Here is a 19,674-nt window from a genome sequence, read left to right on the forward strand (position 1 = left end):
AGAGCAGGAATTTGAGGTTCTCCTGGACTCTTTGCTCCTTCTAGGCAGCTAGAGGAACAGGAAGAGATCATAGCAAAAAGAGCTTTTTCCCATCTTCAGCTTTACATCAATTACAAATCTTCCTGGACAGTTAAATCCTGGCAACAGTGACTCATGCCTTCATTATCTTACAATTACAGTACTGCAACACACAGTACCTGGGGCTGTTTATGAAGATGACTCAGATGCCACAATTTATACAAACTGCAGAGATGAGACCTATTATCCTATTGCACAGTATAATTCTTCAGTAATTGCATTAGTTATATGTTTCTGAGCCCAGTTCAAAATGCTGGTTATAACCTATAAATATGGCATAACATCAAGTTGTTTTAGGGTCTCTCACCTTCAAAATGATTCTTCCACTCTCACACTTAGACTTCTGCATCATATCCCTGAAATTTAGGATTATTTTGTTCCCAGAAGTACTGCTGCCCCCCCCCCTCCTTTTTTAGATTCCCACAAGGCTGTCAAAATTATTTCATGTAGACTGCAGGATAGTAGTGATCTGAGTTGTTGTTTGGGGTTAAAATTCACTATTGGCAGTTATCTTGTATATTTATATTTATATATTTATATTTATATATTTATATTTATTTATACCATAAACCATCCAGAGCCATGAGACTGTCAATAAACAAACAACTGCAATAAATAAATAAATTTTTGGAGACACATTAAAGAAAAAAACGACCCCAATATGGCTTTTCTTTAGATGCTAAAAGCATAGTGACTTAAAATTATGCTAAAGTGGAATTCAAACAAAGGATCTTTGACACACATAATCAATCTGATTAGAGCAGGATATAAGAAGAATCATATCTTATTATATGCTGATTTACCACTAGCTTATCAAATACTTAGGAGCCAAGGGCTTGGCATTAGAAGGAAACAACAGCCAATCACCAGCTATCAATACACCAATTAGCCAGTAGGAAGGCATCACGTAAACACAACTCACAGAACAGTCCAAAGAGTGTATTCCAGTAGAGAGAAGTTCCCTGAAGATGGGCTCCAGCATGAATCCAAAAGCTCGGAAGAGTAAATCTCTGGTCCCAGTGACTGACCCAAATTCAATCTTGCATCGTTATCCTGGGACACGTATATTTGCCTTCATTCGTAAGAAGAATTTGTTTAGGTACAGAGATATAGCAGAAAAGGCCAGCTATATACATAAATCTGTTCCCAGTGCCAATTATTATAGAATGTTGTTAGCACATTTTAATGCATTTCATTGAGCGTCTCCCAAGGAAAATAGAAGTAGACAGCCTGTGGGGCTTCATGACAATTGAAATAATGGCTTATACTCTATACTATTGTAAATACTATAAGGATATAATACTACATCCTTTCTTTTTATCTGACTTATGTTTTAGTTGCCTAATTACCAATTAATTAATTTTCTTTGCATGACTGCATGAGATATTGCTCAGAAAGACCACTAAGGTTATTTGATGTTTGCTACTCAAGGCTCTCAAGGAAGAGAGCTTGCTTCACATACAAAAAAAACCAGGGATGGAAATAATGCTAATTTTTTCTTTTCTTTTCTTTTTATTGAAAAGTTTTAAAATACAGTTTAAAAACATAAACTCCCTCCTTCCCCTTCCCCCCCACTTCCCCTCCCTCCCCCTCCCCCCCTCCTGACTTCCCAGAGCTGAATACAGGGTATTAACTTTTACAAACTTAAGCTAAAATATGCTAACTGACTAAAAAAACACTTAAAATTCTATCACACTTTAACTCCCCTTAAACATAACTAAATAATAACTAAATAATAATACATCATATAATGCTAATGCTCACTCATATGCTAAATGAAACTTTTTAGTCCCATCCAAATTTATTCTGAATATAATCAATCCATCTTCTCCATTCCAAAATATATCTCGGTTGCAATTGTTCTTTCAAATATGCTGAAATCTTTGCCATTTCCACCAGGTTTGAAACTTTTAAAGTCCAGTCTTCTATAGTAGGCAGTTCCTCCTTCTTCCAATATTGCGCTACCAAGAGTCTTGCTGCCGTAGTTAAATTCAACATCAATTTAGTTTCTATAACAGTACAATCTGTAATAATACCCAACAAAAATAACTCTGGAGAAAACCTTATCTTTTTCTTAAATATTATTACTGGTATTATTATTATTATTATTATTATTATTATTATTATTATTATTATTTCCAGGGATGGAAATAATGCTAAATTTTTCATATCATCGGCACCTGACAGAAATAGTTACAGTTGTGGAATTGATCATTTCACATGCAAAATATTTTTTCTAAATATATTTATTTAGGAAACACATATTTAATATATATTTGGGTATTACATTTTAGATTAGAGCAGCTGATCCAGCATGATCTACTATGGTTTAGTGCAGTTTTATTTCCCAGCTAGTTGGCTATCAGTGTAGACTACAAACGTATGTAGTCTCAAACTTATGACCACAATTGGGGTTGAAATTTTGACCAGGCAGTTGTTAAGTGAGTCATGCCTGTTTTTATAACCTTTTTTGCCACCATTGTTAAGCAAATCATTACAGTTGTTAAGTGAATCATATGATCATTAAATAAATCAGCATTCCCCCACTGATTTTGCTTGTCAGAAGCCATTAGGGCAGGGGTAGGCAACCTTGGCTCTTTTATGACTCATGGACTTTAACTCCCAGAATTCCTAAGCCAGCATGGCTCAGCTTGGAAACTCCCTTTCCCCTCAGCATGGCTGGCTCAGGAATTCTGGGAGTTGAAGTCCATGAGTCATAAAAGAGCCAAGGTTGCCTACCCCTGCAGTAGGGAAAGTTGCAAATGGTGATCACATGACCCCGGAACACTGAAACCATAAATATGCCAGTTGCCAAGTGTTTTTGATCCGGTGACAGAGGATGCTGCAGTAGTTGTAAGTGAGAGGACCTGTCATTAGTCAGTTTTTTTCAGTGCCACTGTAACTCTGAACTGTCTCTAAACAAATGATTGTAAGCCCAGGATTATCTATACAGTTTTCAATAAAGGATGAGGGAAGATGTAATACAAACACATCTGGACAAAGCTAGATTGGGAAAAACTAAGGTTTTTTTGTCTGCACTTATATTGCCAGTATTTTGATGTATTCATACAATGGAATATCTTCAGGAAGTTAGAAGGAAAAAGGGCTGGGGGCCAATTGCTCCAATGATAAACTGGATGCCAGACAAAATATGGTTTAGCACTTTAACTAAGCAAATTGATCATGTAACTAAGCAATTGATCAAAGACAGAACTAGCAAACAGAAATAAACATCTCGACACAAATTCTTGTCTTAGATACTTCACCTGTTTTTTTACAGAAAATCTGCCTTCCCCGTTGACTTTGCTTGTTGGAAGGTCGCAAAAGGTGATCACATGACCCCAGGATACCGCAACCGTCATGGCTACGAACCAGCATCTGAATTTTGATCATCTGACCATGTGGATGCTGCCACGGTCATAAGTGTGAAAAACGGTCATAAAGTCACGTTTTTTTTTCAGTGCCGTGGTAACTTCGGCCACTAAATGAATGGTTGGAAGTTGAGGACTACCTGTACAGACGATGGGGGCTGTCAACCTATCCCAGGGGTCGGCAACCTTGGCTCTTTTATGACTCGCGGACTTCAACTCCCAGAATTCCTGAGCCAGCATAGCTGGCTCAGGAATTCTGGGAGTTGAAGTCCGCGAGTCATAAAAGAGCCAAGGTTGCCGACCCCTGACCTATCCTAACGTAAAAAAGGTTGCCGACCCCTGACCTATCCTAACGTAAAAAAATCCTTCAGATTGTTAAAGGAGGAGAAAGGGAGAGGCCGACGCGGGCAATATGACCTACTTAGAAATCGCGCAATGCCTTGGGACGCAATTCCCCCTTGCCGGGCCGCGAGATGGGCCTTGAGCCAGGCTCGCAGCCCGCCGCCTGACCCCGCGGCCCCTTCATCCTTCCGCCTGTGGCGCTTGCCGGCCTTTGGCTGCGGGGTCTCGGGGTTCCAAGGCTCCGCCCCTCATCTTTGGCAGGCTGGAAGCCCGATGACGTAATAGAGCACCGGGTTCCCCCACCTCCAGCCGCCTCTCCCGCTGATGAGAGACGGCGCTGCTTGGCTGCCTCCTCGCCTCTCCCTCTGGAGGTGTTGCGCCGGGAGAAGCTGCTCCCTGAATCCCGGCCGGGCTTCCGAGCGGCTCTTCTCTCTCCCCGGCCTCCTTAGGAAGCAACCTGGCGCTTGGGAGTCGCTGCGAAAGGGCCCCGGAGCCAGCTCGGCAGGACGCGATGCTGGGCTCGCCTTGGACTCGGTTCTACTCCAACAGCTGCTGCTTGTGCTGTCATGTCCGCACTGGGACCATCATCCTGGGCATCTGGTATTTGGTAAGGGCCGGCGGGGGGGGGGAGGGCTAGAAGAGAGTGGCGGTGGCGAAGGAGGCGAATTGCAGAGCTGGTTCTCGCTTCTTTTCTTGGGCGGAGGGGGGAGACGAGGGGGCATGCCCTCGGGTGCCCCCCTTCCCCTTGCGGTTCCCCCCTCCCATGGCGCCGGTCTCCCCAGGCCAGAGAAGTGGCGGTCTCGTCCTCCCGAGATTGGGGACCGGTGCCAAAGAAGGAAGGACAAACGACGGGCATGGCCGCAGCCTCTAGGTCGCTGTCCCTCGATGAAGCCTGGGGGGCAGGGGAGGGGGGAAAGAGACGAATTGCTCTGTAGTTCTGAGGCTACGCTATAGATTTGATTAAATACAGTGAGATGCTCCGGATGATTGGATTCCTCTTCTCAGAATCCGACTTTTGCAAAGCAGAGGGCATGGGGTTTCCTTCTCTCTGCCTTCCTCTCTGCTCTTCCTCTGGTGAACTGGGTGAAACTGGTCCCATCCTCAGGAAACCAGAGGCCGGGGCACCACCTCTACCACCACCCGGCCTTCAACCCCGAGCCTCTGTTGTGCTGCCCACAAATGGACACCCTCACCAGCTGCCTCTGCTCTTCCTCTGGACAGCAGGACAGTTGTGAATTGGACCCAGTGAATCCCATCTCTTTTTTTAAAAAAAAAAATTCCATTTATATACCGCCCTTCTCCGAAGATTCAGGGCGGCTTACAAGGACTCTCTTGGACTCTTTTTTTTTTTTTTTTGCACCTGATCCTCTTTGGTGCGCTGCCCAAGAAAAAAGACTTCCCTCCCATCTCGGAAAGAGCTGCTGCTACTTTGGACTGCAAAAATCATGACAGCCCTTCATTGGTATCCAAAAGCTCTTTTTGCATCCCAGATCTGATAGTCCTGTACCTTTCCCACAAATACACAACCTCAGGGATGAAATTCCAGGACAATCAGCCCCAAGCTACCCAAGCATTTTAGACTAATGTATTCAGTTTGTTGTGAGCTGGGTAATGCCTTTGTCTTTGTTAAAGTATAGCCCCCTTTTATTCAGTGTGCTACACTGAATTATGTCTGGTTCAGTTAACTATGGAGGGGGGGAGGTCTCGGTCTGCACATCTGACCCCAATTCATTAGAAGCAGAGCACAGAGGAAGGCGGGGAGTGAGTATCCCTTTGCCCTGTTTTTGCTTTGGAAAAGGGACTCTGATTCTTCCTAAGGGATCTGAAGAAAGGAATCCATTCCCTTTAAAAATCTTGCTGTGTTTATTCAAATCTGTGGTGCAGCCAGAAGACCTCGAAGTTCTTGGAGAGGGGGGAAAGATGGCCAAACAGCCTACTTCCATTTGGCAGGCCTCACTCATGCATAAGTAAATTTTAAGCTTTTACTTAGCAGCAGCACTCGATGCAGGTTTCCCCATCCTTCTGTCTTTCTTCAGGATGCTTGGCAGATTCCATCCCTCCTTTGTTATTCTGTCTGCCTTCTCCCTGTCTTCTCCAGCTGGTTTCTGATATCTTGGCTCCTTGCCTTGCAAACTGGCACCTTGCTCTTTCTAGCAGACACTTGTATCTTTTCAGCAAGACTTCTGTGGGATGCTGACTTCAGCGGCTAAGGCTGCTTTTCAAAAGAGGAGTTATTTCTGGAGAGCTTAGCCCTCTAAAGAGTCATTAGCAACATAATTCTTTTTGAGATGCAGTAATGCCCTTCCTGCTGCTATTTGTAACCCCACAGGCAGTTTCCTTCCTCTCTTTATAGGGAGGCCATAAAATATTCTAGGCGAAGCATTTAGGGAGCATGTCAGAAAAACAGGCAGAATAAAATCCATAAGTTACCTGACTTAGCAGGTAATGACTTGAAAGCAGTGAATAAGGTCAGGTTCCCCCCCCCCGGCCCCCCATGATTCCTGTCCTGAATAAGTGCATTGCTAATATATATGTGTGTGTTAAAGGTAATAGCTGTTCTGGGTGAAAGGCAGGATATAAAGCCAATAAATAAATCAATAATTAATTGTAAATGATGCTAAAAACTTATTATTCCCACCCTCCAAAGCAGGTGTGTATAAAATTAGCAGCAGATGTTGAAAAAGTCATAAAAATGATCCAACCTGAGCTTCAAACCCCTGGAAATAACCACATATCTGACATTCATTTAAAGAACAGCAGAGATGATGATCCTCTGGAAAACCAACATCAAAATTTAAGTGCCACTTTTTAGAAGATCCTTGGTTGCAGGTGGATGGAGGAGGCTCTATGCCAGGGCTAGGCAACCTTGGCTCTTTTATGACTCGTGGACTTCAACTCCCAGAATTCCTGAGCCAGCTGGCTCAGGAATTCTGGGTGTTGAAGTCCACGAGTCATAAAAGAGCCAAGGTTGCCTAGCCCTGCTCCATGCCTTGCAGCAGAAGGTCATGGCAATGCAATTGTGGATTTACTTATCCTCATGGTACACATGATCCAATCAAAAGCAGCTCCCTCCAGGTTCCAGGGCTCCTCAGTAGGAGATTTAAAAAGGTACATCCTTAGAGCAGCTGTTCCCTGCCCTCTTTCAATAGCTGTTCCATCTGTATATAGCTGCTAAACATTTATTGCTATTATCCCTTGTTGTTACAAAAATCATGTGGCCCATGATCAAGCAATGAGTACCCAGCTAAGCCAGCATTTGAATAGGATCTCAATAGATGAAGTTTAATTTTCTATACACACTACTGGGCATCTCACTTTCAGTGTATAAGGTTGGGCTGCACGTAGATTTTAATGCAGCAATGTTTGGTCTTTTTGTAACTGTCATATCTTTGGTTTCTGTGGAGCTAGTATGTATAAGAAATACATTTTTATTAGAATAAAAGGTGGAGATGAATGAGGAATTCCAATACTGTAGACATGTTGTCCAAGATGATCCGGGGCCTGGAGGCTAAAACATATAAGGAACGGCTGCTGGAATTGAGTATGTCTAGTTTAAGGAAGAGAAGGAGTAGGGGGTGACGTGATAACAGCGTTCCGATATCTCAGGGGCTGCCACAAAGAAGAGGGAGCCAAGCTATTCTCCAAAGCACCTGAAAGCAGGACAAGAAGTAATGGATGGAAACTAGTCAAGGAGAGAAGCAACCTAGAACTAAAGAAAAACTTCCTGACAGTGAGAACAATTAACCAGTGGAACAACCTGCCTCCAGAAGCTGTGAATGCTCCAACACTGGAAGTTTTTAAGAAGAGACTGGACAGCCATTTGCCTGAAATGGTATAGGGTTTCCTGCCTGAGCAGGGGGGTGGACTAGATGACCTCCAAGGTCCCTTCCAACATCAACATCATCATCATCATCATCATCATCATCATCATCATCATCATCATCATTATTATTATTATTATTATTATTATTATTTCCATGTCTCTGAACAACAGAACAGAAATAGTCTATTGGTGCTTTCTTCTAGAACAGGGGTGTCAAACTGCCGGCCTGCAGGCCGGACACATCACAACAAAACCACGCCCACCCCATTGCCGGCAATGGGGAAAAAGCTCCGATACGTCGCGCGACGTCACATGCTGTCGCGAGTTTGACACCCCTGTTCTAGAGCATCTTTTGATGTCATGACCTGTCCTTATATCCTGAAAGACTCTGGTTCTTCTTTTTAACAGCCAAACTCATTACATCCAGCTTTCTTCAGGGGATCTATATAGACTGGAAGTCCAACAGATTAAAAGTCACTCCATGTGAGATCACTTCTTGTTAGCATCTTGCATATATTTAGAGGAAAAGAATTTTTCATAAATTAATCAGCTATGACATTTTTCTAAGATTTATTTGAGAGCCAACAATTATGTTTTTCACTTCGTGTAGATCAAACCATTTTCAAGCCAGGAATGATGTATCATGGGTTAATGCTTGATATATTTATTGACATTTGAGTGGGAGTTTAAAAGGCAAATTTTGGCTATACTGCAACCTTCCCTAATCAGACAGTCTTCTAATAATTTGTTGAATTACAACATGTCTGAGGAGGTTAAAATTGGATAGGTTTCAATACAACATTTTGGTTAAATGTACAGACCTGCATATATTTTAGGAATCTTGTAGTACCGTTACATAGCTATAAAAGAGGCTCTATACCATAGAATAAGCAAGACATTTATTTATTTATTTATTTTTCTGAAAGTTAATTGGCTTACTAGAGCTACATTAAAATTATTAAAGGCGTGTGCGGTCAGATCTGGAATATTCAGAAGGCTAGAATAAAATTCCCTTCCACACCCTGTTTCACCTTCAGTAGATATCTGATCTTGTAGTAAAACCTTAATTTTCTCCTGTAAATTTCCGGACGCTTTTTCTAGAATTGCATGTATTATAACTTGGCAGTCAGATCAAATCTCTGGCCTAAGAATAATTGGTCTCCAGACCTATCTTTAAAAAAAAGCTTTTACAAATGTTTATGAATGAGCTGTTCGGATATGAAATGACTAGATGATGGCTATTCTGATATTATGGATTTATCTTGAGTGCTATTAAGAATACTTTCTGTCTGGACATCATCTCCTGTGAATATTCAGGATAAGAAATGGATGTGAGCCATTCTGAAATGCAATATAAGTTGATGTTAATTCAACTTACAAATGCACTTATTTAAAAAGGATAAGAAAATGCTTTTTACTTGCTGCCTCATCTTATTAGAAAGAAGAGAAAACAAGCGGAATGCAAAGGATTAAACCTGACACTCTTCCAGGAAATTTTATTCTTTCCACAATCACTATATTAAAATGCATTATTTATTTTCTGAATTCAAGTGACTTATTTGCAAGCTTGTAGCCAAATGGTAGGATTTATTTATGTACTGCATTTATATAGCTGCCCAACTCAAACAACATGACTGTGGGGAGCTTACAAAAATAAAAAAGGGCACAATAAAGTGAACAATAGGTAAACATTTGGGTTGACCTTAGCCATTCTAAAAAGCTAAAAAGGATACGTCTGTTAATACAGTATAGCAGGAGTGTCAAACTGCCGGCCTGCGGGCCGGATGCGTCATCGGGAAGCCATGCCCCCCCATTGCCAGCAATGGCGAAAAAGCTCCGATACATTGCGCGACATCACATGACGTGGCGAGTTTGACATGTCTGCAGTATAGGGATAAGAAACCCTTTCAGAAAACTTTCAAAGATATTACAGTGTAATATTATACTGACGATAGTAATACTTGGAAAATTGGCAGCAATATCTCAAAATAGCTTGCTTTAAATTATTTATTTTCTTATTATCATTTTATACACCCACTTCTCCAAAAGACTGTACTTTCAATAGGAAGAGAGATGGTAAATGAAAAGAATCTATAAAAATGCTGAGTAGTAAATTGACTTAACCTAATCTCCTGAGCTAATTAGGCTGCCTACTATTGAATAAATGACTTTCCTTTGACCTCAGTTCTCTAAGGATTTATTATAGTGTTCAAAATAACAATTAATGAGGGATGTTCAAGAAACTCCCAAAATTATAGAGAGGGGTTGGAATGGCTTGGAATGGCTTGAGTAGGAATGCTGCCTTTTCCACCAGTTTTTACCAGGTGTGTTGGGGCTTTGAGTCTCAAGAGGTCTCAGCCAGCCTGGTTTAGAATTATACTGGCTAAGATTTCTAAGAATCATATTTCTAGCACATTCAGAGATGACACAGCTAGTCTTACAACCATTCTTTTAGTGACCGTTTGACAACTGACTCATATTTACGACGGTTGCAGTGTCCCAGGGTCATAGGATCACCTTTTTCGATCTTCTGACAAGCAAAGTCAATGAGGAAGCCAGATTCACTTAACCACCATGTTACTACCTTAACAATTGCAATGATTTACTTAACTGTGCAAGAAAGGATGTAAAATAAGGCAATTTTTACCCATTTACGAACTATCTCACTTAGCAACAGTAATTTGGGTCTCAGTTGTGGTCATAAGTTGAGGACAACCTGTAATAGACCAGGGAAAACTGGAATTAGTTCATCTTTAGTACTAAGTTTGGTACTTTGGTACTAAACAGCATAACTCACAGTCCTCTAAAAGGTTCTTTAAATCCTATATTTATTATAGCTCAATTCTTTTTTTCTTTCTTCTGTAAAAATAAAGTAACATGCTCTGGATTTGCAAGTATGTATCCCATCTAAAACTGATCAGGGGGAGACTTCATTAGTAGAAGTGTCCATAATAAGTCACAATGACATCAAAATGAGGATATATGTATCACAATGACATCTGACTAAGTATTTAAATCACATTGTTTGCACGATGATGTCTTGATAAGCATGTCTTTGCTGCCCCCTACAAATACTTTTTTCATTTTATTATTATTATTATTACTATTATTATTATTATTATTATTATTAATAATAATAATAATAATTTTATTTGTATACCACCCTTCTCCCGAAGGACTCAGGGCGGTGAACAGGGCAATACATGTTAAAAGACAAAATACAAAAATTAAAAGAGATTAAACAGGATGCCCACAACTCTTACAATAGGTTAAAACACATTAAAAGTAATAAAAACCCAACCCCATCCCATCAGGCCAGGCCAGCTTGTTCGAAGAGATACGTCTTTAGATCGCGCCGGAAGGAGCGCAGGTCGGGCACCATCCGGAGCTCAACCGGAAGACGGTTCCATAAATCCGGCGCGCCCACAGAGAACGCCCTCCAACCAAACAACCAAAGCCTTGCCTGCTTTCTTAGTATCTCCATGAGGACAACGCAGCATTTAACCCAGCAACATGTTCTTCTGCCCAATCCAGTCATGCAATCCAAAATAATCGTGCAGTTCTCCACTTAAAAGTATTAATCTACTAATGCAGCCTGGCTGGTAATACTATCTGTTGTTTGTAGTCTTGTGTTAACAAGCAACAAAGACTATCTCTTTTCTCAGAGAAATCAGATAGCTTTATCCTTGTTCTTGGATATTGTGAAAGTCAGTTCTCGTTGGTCAAAAGTAAACAACCTGGTACTAGATCAGGCCATTACAAAAACCAAGAATGGATGGAAACTTTAGCTCTTGCCCAAAAGAGAATTCCTTTTAGTCCTTTGATTAGAGCAGGTGGGAAAAAGAAACACAGAAACCTAAACATTAATTGTGGTATAAATAGAGCTTACTTCTGGTGCAGCTGAAATTCTTTTGAAATGGCTTCATAGATTTGCTACCATATACAGATAATCCTCATTCAGCAACCACAATTGGGACCGGCAACTTGGTCATTAAGTGAGGCAATCACTAAACAAAACTGAGACTAGGCTTACAGTCCTGCAGTATTTGGTTTTATTAATCAAGGAAGGCTGCTTCCTTGGTGTGCAGACAATTGCCACAAAGTAATTTGTCATTAATTTTAAAAAATTAGCTTCTTCACCATCGCAACTCAGTCCCTTTTGAAGACAAAAGCTAGAAACAGGCTTCAGTATTTTCAAAATGGGTGAATGTTGTGTCAAAATATTTTGAAAGGTTGGCCCTGCAGAAGAATTTACTTTATATTGGAGACTCTTCCAGTTCTGCAATATCTTTCTTGAAGTGCCCGAACCAATATATGGTCATACCGTTGATTTCTATAAAAGCAATTTTACTTTTGTTTCCTTTCTGAACAATTTCCAACAAAACGTTTTCCATTTATTTATGGCACTACATATTCACAGCACGACTGACTGGATCAATATTTTCATTCCACAGATTGGAATTAATGAATATGATGAATTTAGGGCTTTTTGACCCCAGTTTGTTGCTTTACATTTATTCACTTCGACTTAACAGTTGCCAATTCAGTGTCCTTTTGCAGAGATCTCTGTGTATTAATTAGAGATGTATAAAACTTTTCATGCTCAACACAGGTTATGTTGACCTTATAAAATTGCTCAGAATCTGCCCTGGACGTTCCAGGGGCATTCTGAGTATATAACATGTCAGTTTCAGGCTCAGAATATTTCTGGAACAATTGAAACTGCATCAAAACATTTACAGGAAGGTCAGAACATCTGTTTCAAGCTCAAAATAGAAGTTTCAAAATTGAAATGTCTCATATTCAGGAGTTATTTTTTTGCACACCATTAGTCATACCCTGTTCAAATGAGTTGGTTCAACAAACCTAGCCACCTCACAAACCATTCAGATCATTTCTGAAAAAGCTGGGGGGGGGGAAACAATCCATTCTAATCTGTGAGGTCTTTGGTGCTCTTTGAGTTTGATGGTTTTCTTACAGACCCTTCATTATTAAACTAGGTAACACCATCAGTGTACCATCACTGCTAAGCTTGTAAGCCGCCCTGAGTCTTCGGAGAAGGGCGGGATATAAATGGAATTAAAATAAATAAATAAAATAAATCAGTTCAACCCTCACAACAAATTCTCTTCCGTCAGTATCACTAAAATCCAGACTGGATTTCAGTGATACTGATAGAACATGGTATTTGGGACATGGCAAATGAATGTGGCACATAGAGGAGAAATCTCACCACTGATGTTTCTTGTTGCCAAGTTTCTTATTCCCCCACTTTGAAATAGCAGCAGTTGTTTACCATGTCCAGGATGAAAAATAAACAAATCAGAAATTGAGTACAATTCTGCTGGCAATGTGGCAGAATTTAGACATATTTAGAGACATTCTGATCTGATAATAGGTGCAGGAGATAGGACAAGTCTAAGTATCCTGAAAAAGTATAATTAAAACAATTCTTAAAGTTTAAATTTATAGTTTAAAAATATAATTAATGATTGTGTAAAAGAAAATGAGTTGTGGATTCAATAAGGCTCACCCTACACAGAGTCTTCAAATAGGTGTTTCATATATTTTTCATCCAGTATTGATGTTGATAACATATTAAAATATGCTAATGTCATAACTTTTGCACATTTCAATTTGACTTTGTATCTAGCTGCACTGCAACTAGCCTACTGGCTATTTAAAAGACTTACTCTTGGTAGCCATGTTTACACATCTCTCCTTTCTATGTGTGCAGTTTTCTGCAATAGCTCTAACTTCTCCCACTTAAATCCCAAAGTTGTAAATACCTATAAACATTCAAATTTTTTATGCAATAGATCTTTTCCATTTGCTGGTAAACCTGCCAGCTAAAATTACAGAGAACAATCCAGATGGAAGAAAGAGATAATTGAGATACAGACATTGTCAACAATGAAGGTATTAGGAAATGGATTTTACCAAGAAATCCATGAAAGGACAACAAGGAGGGGAAAGAAGAGTAGGCGGGGCAAGTTTTCACTTTCAAATGGCAGTTATGACATCCATATTATATGGCTGGTGACCCAGGGAAACAACGTGCAGTTATAATGCAGGTTTCTTACTATCTTACTATCTTGCACTGGTGTAAAATTCATCATAGTGTTTCTTCCATAGAATTTGTAGATAATTGAGATTCTAAAGTCTCCAAAGCGGCAGTATTCTTATAGGACCCTCTGAAGCCTAGGGATTAGCTGAGCCTGCATATATCACAGTCTTCCCACCAATGGATCATCCCCTATATGGAGCAATCAGTGTAATGATTACTGAACTAATGAGGTTACTACATGCCTGTTCTGGATCATCACAGATGATTTGGAGAAAAGGCAAAGAGGTCATTTTTATCAGATGGAAAATTACAATCTGCTTCCAATCTGCATTTTAATAACAGTCTTCTGCGGTAAATGCAACAATTAATTGTAAGGTTTTCATGGCTCACAATCTATTACATCAATACATGGAAACGGTCCTGGAAAAGAAGTGTGAAAACAACTATTGCTTGCAGATACGTAAATCTATGCCTCAACAGACCTTGATCTCATTTGACAAAACAACATGGTCACGTGCATGTAGTTGCTAGAAGTCAAGCTTTGCTTGAGAAAGCATTTTTAAAACTATAAATGCATTATTAATGAATACTACAAACTGTATCTTTCCTATTCTTTACATTTCATTTGCCTCTCAACATTTCTGGTTAATACCACTTTACAATGCCTTGGTAAGGCCACACTTGGAATACTGCATCCAGTTTTGGCCACCACAGTGTAAAAAAGATGTTGAGATTCTAGAAATTGTACAGAGAAGAGCAACAAAGATGATCAGGGGACTGGAGGCTAAAACATACAAGGAACGGTTGCTGGAATTGGGTATGTCTAGTCTAATGAAGAGAAGGACGAGGGGGACATGATAGCAGTGTTCCAATATCTCAGGTGCTGCCACAAAGACGAGGGAGTCAGGCTATTCTCCAAAGCACCTGAAGGCAGGACAAGAAGCAACGGATGGAAACTAACCAGAGAGAAAAGCAACCTAGAACTAAGGACAAATTTCCTGACAGTTAAAACAATTAATCAGTGGAACAAATGCCTCCAGAAGTTGTGAATGCTCCAACACTGGAAGTTTTAAGGAGACTGGACAGCTATTTGTCTGAAGTGGTATAGGGTTTCCTGCCCGAGCAAGTAGTTGGACTAGATGACTTCCAAGGTCCCTTCCAACATCATCATCATCATCATCATCATCATCATCATCATCATCATCATCATCATCATCATTATTATTATTATTATTATTATTATTATTATTCCACTATAAATTGTTTGAATGAAAAGCTCTGATTGAAAGAATACAGTATACTCTTATGAGCCGTACTGCATATTTTAATTTTCTCAACTGACTGACTACCACAACAGGTTTAATGTCTTTTTGCACCAATGACCCTATCTGAGGGAAAGAGAGGAGGAAAAATCTCTCCATGTGTTTTGTTCCTCATCTGAACAATTGTCAGTAAAATGAGTGGCGGAGTTAAGGGACAAGGGGACTTCCTTTCTCTCTCCTGTCTTTCTCTCCAACGTGTGGTTTAAATAGAAGTCAGCTTTCCTATCCTTTGTATTTTTTAATAAAGCTACCATTTACATCACAAAAACTTGTTAGCATTCATTAATAACTGGGTTAAATCAACCCTTTGCATTCCAAGCAGCTATATTATGAACATTTTTCCTTTTGAATGGAGTCTGCTGCTATTATGTTTTTCTGTATTCTTTCAGCACACTTCATATGTTCAGGAGCTCCTACTCTAACAAGGAATCCATCCACTTTGCTATTGTTCATCCTCTTACCTTCTACCACTGCCAGCACTAGAGCCTTCTTCAGAGAGTTAGAGCTTTACGTAATGTATATGAAGTTTGAACGTCATTTGTGCCTACAGTGAGAACTCTGGGTTGCTTTGTTTAATCATCAATTTATTTATTTTCTTGGCTGTCCACAATATTCTGAGGAGTCTTCTCCAACGTCAAGAGACTATATATATAGTCCTTATCCAGAATGATCTGTCCCTAAACCTGTGCCTTCAAATTTTATATCTATTACTGTTATAATTGATTCATCTTCCTTGCTGCTGGTCACTTTCTTCTTATCCTTCTGTCTACCTTTCTGAGCATTGTAGACTTCTCAAGAGGGCAGGGTCTTCAGTTGTTACCATATTGGCTTGTACATACAAATCTAAGTGTATTCCCTCTTTTCAGTCGTGCCTGATTCTCAGAGATTGCCTGGACAAGTCCTTGCAATTTCCATTTTTTCAGAAGTTGGTTTGCCATTTCTCCTTCCTAGGGCTGAGAGAAAGTGATTGGCCTAAGGTCACCCACCTAGCTTTGTGCCTAAAGTGGGAATCAAACTCAGACTCCTTGTTTCTAATGTGATGCTTTACCCACTACAGCTAACAGGCTGTATAGTGCATAGTAAAAGCCTAAGCCATTTTTCTTAATTTTGTTATGGAAGTGGGCTGTCACTGACTTCTGTCATGTTTTTTTAAACTTCCCAATCGGCCAATGTTTGTGGAATATCTGGTAACCTGCCATTCAGGTACAGGCCTGGGGCCAAGTAGCTTCTAAGATTAGGCAAGGCTGGCTGAGTATTACACTGTAGAGAATAAGGCTTCACAAAAGTCCTTCACAAAATAATGGGAAAACAAACCAGAAATCAAAGCCAAACCTGCCTCTGTGTTTTCATGACTTGGCTGTGTTCATATATTGCAAGGAGAAAAATAAAACACTCAACTGAATGAGATATCTTGGTGAGATGAATGAATAGCTCAGAATACTAGTATATGACATGCCATAATAGCTCAGAAAAACTTAAAAAAAATTATCTACACGTCCATATCAGAAACTTGCAATAGCAGAAATATCAATTTTAAGCCCTGGAATTTTAAGTAAGCAGGAGTTCTGAACGAGATATTGAGGGAAGGTGTGGGTGGGGAAGGCAAGTTAAATAAACATAATTTACAAAATGGGAGAGGTTACTTGCTTCAAAATTAGTGATAAATTTGCTAGGCTTATCTTTTGAAAGGAAATTACAAAACAGGGAAGAGAAAATATTTGGAAGTGAGAACTATTTTGATAAAGGTTTCTTCTTCCCTTTCTCTCCTGCACCTCAGGCTAAAGATAATATATGCAAGATACGTTTTGCTCAGAGAGCCAGAGGTAATGAATGGGCTTGAGGAGAACAGAAATCCTTTTTTGAGGATTTGATGACGAGCAGCAGATTTTCTACTGTGCTGCCCTGCATGGATAATCTTATTCCACCAATGCTCAGCTTGAATATTTTAAAACTCATTTATGATAAAATGTCACTAGTAACCAAACTTAGGCAGTTATTTGGTAACTTTCATTTCTGGGAAGAGTAAGGTGCCTTTCTCAGTAACCTTGGAAAATGCTGGCCTGTTCTGCAGCTTTGGAAAGCTAATATCAACAGCTCACCACATACCGAAGATCAGATTAATGAATTGGAAATTCCTCTGCCAAAATAGCAGAGAAAGAGTTGCTCACTTTCCTTTCACATTTTAGAATTAAATCACTCAGTGTTGAGACTTCCCTGCATCCAAGAATAAAGGGGGAAAAGAACTTTGAGTTTGCCTAGAATAACTTTTTTTTAACCACTGAACAATGCTCACATTTTCTTTTTACCTGTCATAGTTCTGATAGACAGGTTATATAGCTAGTTGGGGAGTAGCCATTTCTGGCCATACCCTGCTTTCGTTCTCTAAGATGAGGACAAGGTTGTGGTCTGTTGTGAAAGTGAGGCATTACGCTCATGAAAGTTTCTCTGGTTTTATTGAAAGAAATGAGGAAAAGAATGAGAAATCTCCCTTAGATCTTCCAAAGGCCTAAAAGTAACTCCTTCCAAGAACTGCAGGAGGCTGTGGTTTTAGTTTTCAGCAATCATTTCAAAATCTCCAAAGGCAATAGAAGGAAACTCAGGAGCTGAAATGTTGCTATCTCTAGAGTCTTTGATTTTCTGGAGGCACAAAAAAAATCAGAAAAAACATCCGCACCAACACAGATAGGGCAAGCTACTGTATATAATTAAATGTGTCTTCTTCTGACCATGTTAAAACAGTAGCTTAAGTGCAGTATGTGAACTGGGACAGTGTTCTCTGAAACGCCATATTTCTTTGTATCTTTCATGGCTCGGGAGACTTATGAGATGATGATGATGATTTCATACATAAGCATTTTGCATCAACTGAATGGAATTGCTGGGCTACATGCTAAGTGATTTGCCCAAGCTTTATCCTTTATATAACCAGAACTTCATTTTGCACAGTGGGCAAACAGATTACTCAGCATGCTGTAGCTCAGTCACCCTCCTTTAATCCCTTATGTGCTAATATTATCTGCATGCTTGTTTGCCTCTGGACTTCTTTTGCTTTTCCCCTCCTCCTCCCATGATATTCTGACCTGTTTCCAATTTCTGGAATCTTTAAAGGGTAGATTTATAGCTACTTCTCAGGGCCCAGGTAAAGCAATACATGAAGCAGAAAATCATGGCTTGTAAGTACTGAGCTAAGGACAGCTGGCCACATTATTGTAAAACACCAAAGTACCATTTTGAATTAGTCCAAAGCCTTTACAAGTTCTGCCTCCTCTTTCCCATCTGACCAATTATAAGCAGATGGGAAGCTGTTGTGAGCCCCACCAAAGAATCTGAAAAATTATCCCCACTCAGAGAGTCCTGATATTATTATTTTAAAAAAATAATTTCCCCTTTAATCATGTTTATTATGATAGCAGTACTGGTAAAAATGGAAGATAGTTTTAACATTCCCTAAGAATCATTGGGAAGGTGGGTAGACCCAGAATGTCAGTGGCAGAGCATTTTCCCTGATGGTGCAAAGCAAGATTCAATTTCTACCCCATCCAATTATCCTGGATAGTCTATAAAACTTAGGAGAAAGAGAAGAAGCGGGGAAGAAGAATAGGTATCCTGTCTGGAGTGAGCCCTGACCTTGGACTGAAACTCAAGAACATACTGTATTCAAAGAGGTAGTAAATAAATAATTTTGCTAGAGTGTATTGATTTCATTTAGTGGTCTATATATTTGACCATTGCCTTCCTTTTGCTTCATATTTCTGTTTTCCCAATAACCAAGAAAAATTTGGCTTCATTGGTCTAATCAGGGAATTTTTTCATTATAACCCATGTATAAAATTGCACAGTTCTATAGCTGAAACTACACCTTGTTATTTAGAGTTGGCACAAGTTTTTTTTAATGTTCTGTATCTGGGCTTCTCATCAGTTGTTATTTCTTTTTCATTCATTATGTGTTTTTTTTTGTTTTCTAGTTTTAATTTCCAATTCACCACCCAGAGTCACAACAGTAGGGTGGGCAATTTATTTAAGAATGGTTTAAATAAATACAATTTAACTCCATTTCATTAAAAATGGGGATACTGGACAACAAGATAGAGTTTAAAAGCCAGTAGAAGAAAGAGAATGACTATGCTGTTGTATTGTGTTCAGCTGCAAAATACAAAGTATCTGATGAAGAGAGATTTTACTGCATGGACATTTTCCAAATTTTGATCTATGTTTCCTGGTAAGGCGCCTAATCCTAATCCTTCCTCTCTGCTGCCATTTGTTTTCATTGCAGAATATTTTTCTTATCCATCAGTCTAAAAATCAAAGCATTCTCTATCAATTAGAATTTATCTCCTGGCCCGAAAATTAAAGCAATTGCTTCTTACAATGAGTACAATTTGTATACAATTGGCATATGGCACAGGAATATATATTAAAGCTTGGTTATTATTAAAAGTTACCCCAAATTATAAACCACATAAAATCTTAAGACTTGCTTTAACTGTCTGCTCTTTAGAGTTTATCTTGAGGTAAGCTATCACTGGGCCAGTCCAATAATGATGCAAAAAAGAGATGAAAAATCCTTTGTAACATTAATCCAATTAGATTGTATTTGTCTTGTGAAATGGAATTATCAGGCATCTAACAATCTAGGATGCTTATACATATTTGAAAAGGGAATGCATTTTC

General features: G+C 39.5%; 1 protein-coding gene across 1 annotated transcript in view; it reads left to right on the forward strand.

Moving 5' to 3' along the window:
* The first annotated feature begins 4,095 nt into the window (after positions 1 to 4,095).
* Positions 4,096 to 19,674, forward strand: part of LAPTM4B (lysosomal protein transmembrane 4 beta) — a 46,121-nt gene continuing 30,542 nt past the window's right edge. The window contains exon 1 of the mRNA XM_083358961.1: positions 4,096 to 4,398. Coding sequence (XP_083215087.1) covers positions 4,303 to 4,398 — 96 coding nt within the window. The 5' untranslated portion in view covers positions 4,096 to 4,302. The remainder of the gene's footprint in view (positions 4,399 to 19,674) is intronic.

The sequence above is a fragment of the Vipera ursinii genome, assembly GCF_947247035.1.
Source record: "Vipera ursinii genome assembly, chromosome: 3".
In the NCBI taxonomy this organism is placed as follows: domain Eukaryota; kingdom Metazoa; phylum Chordata; class Lepidosauria; order Squamata; family Viperidae; genus Vipera; species Vipera ursinii.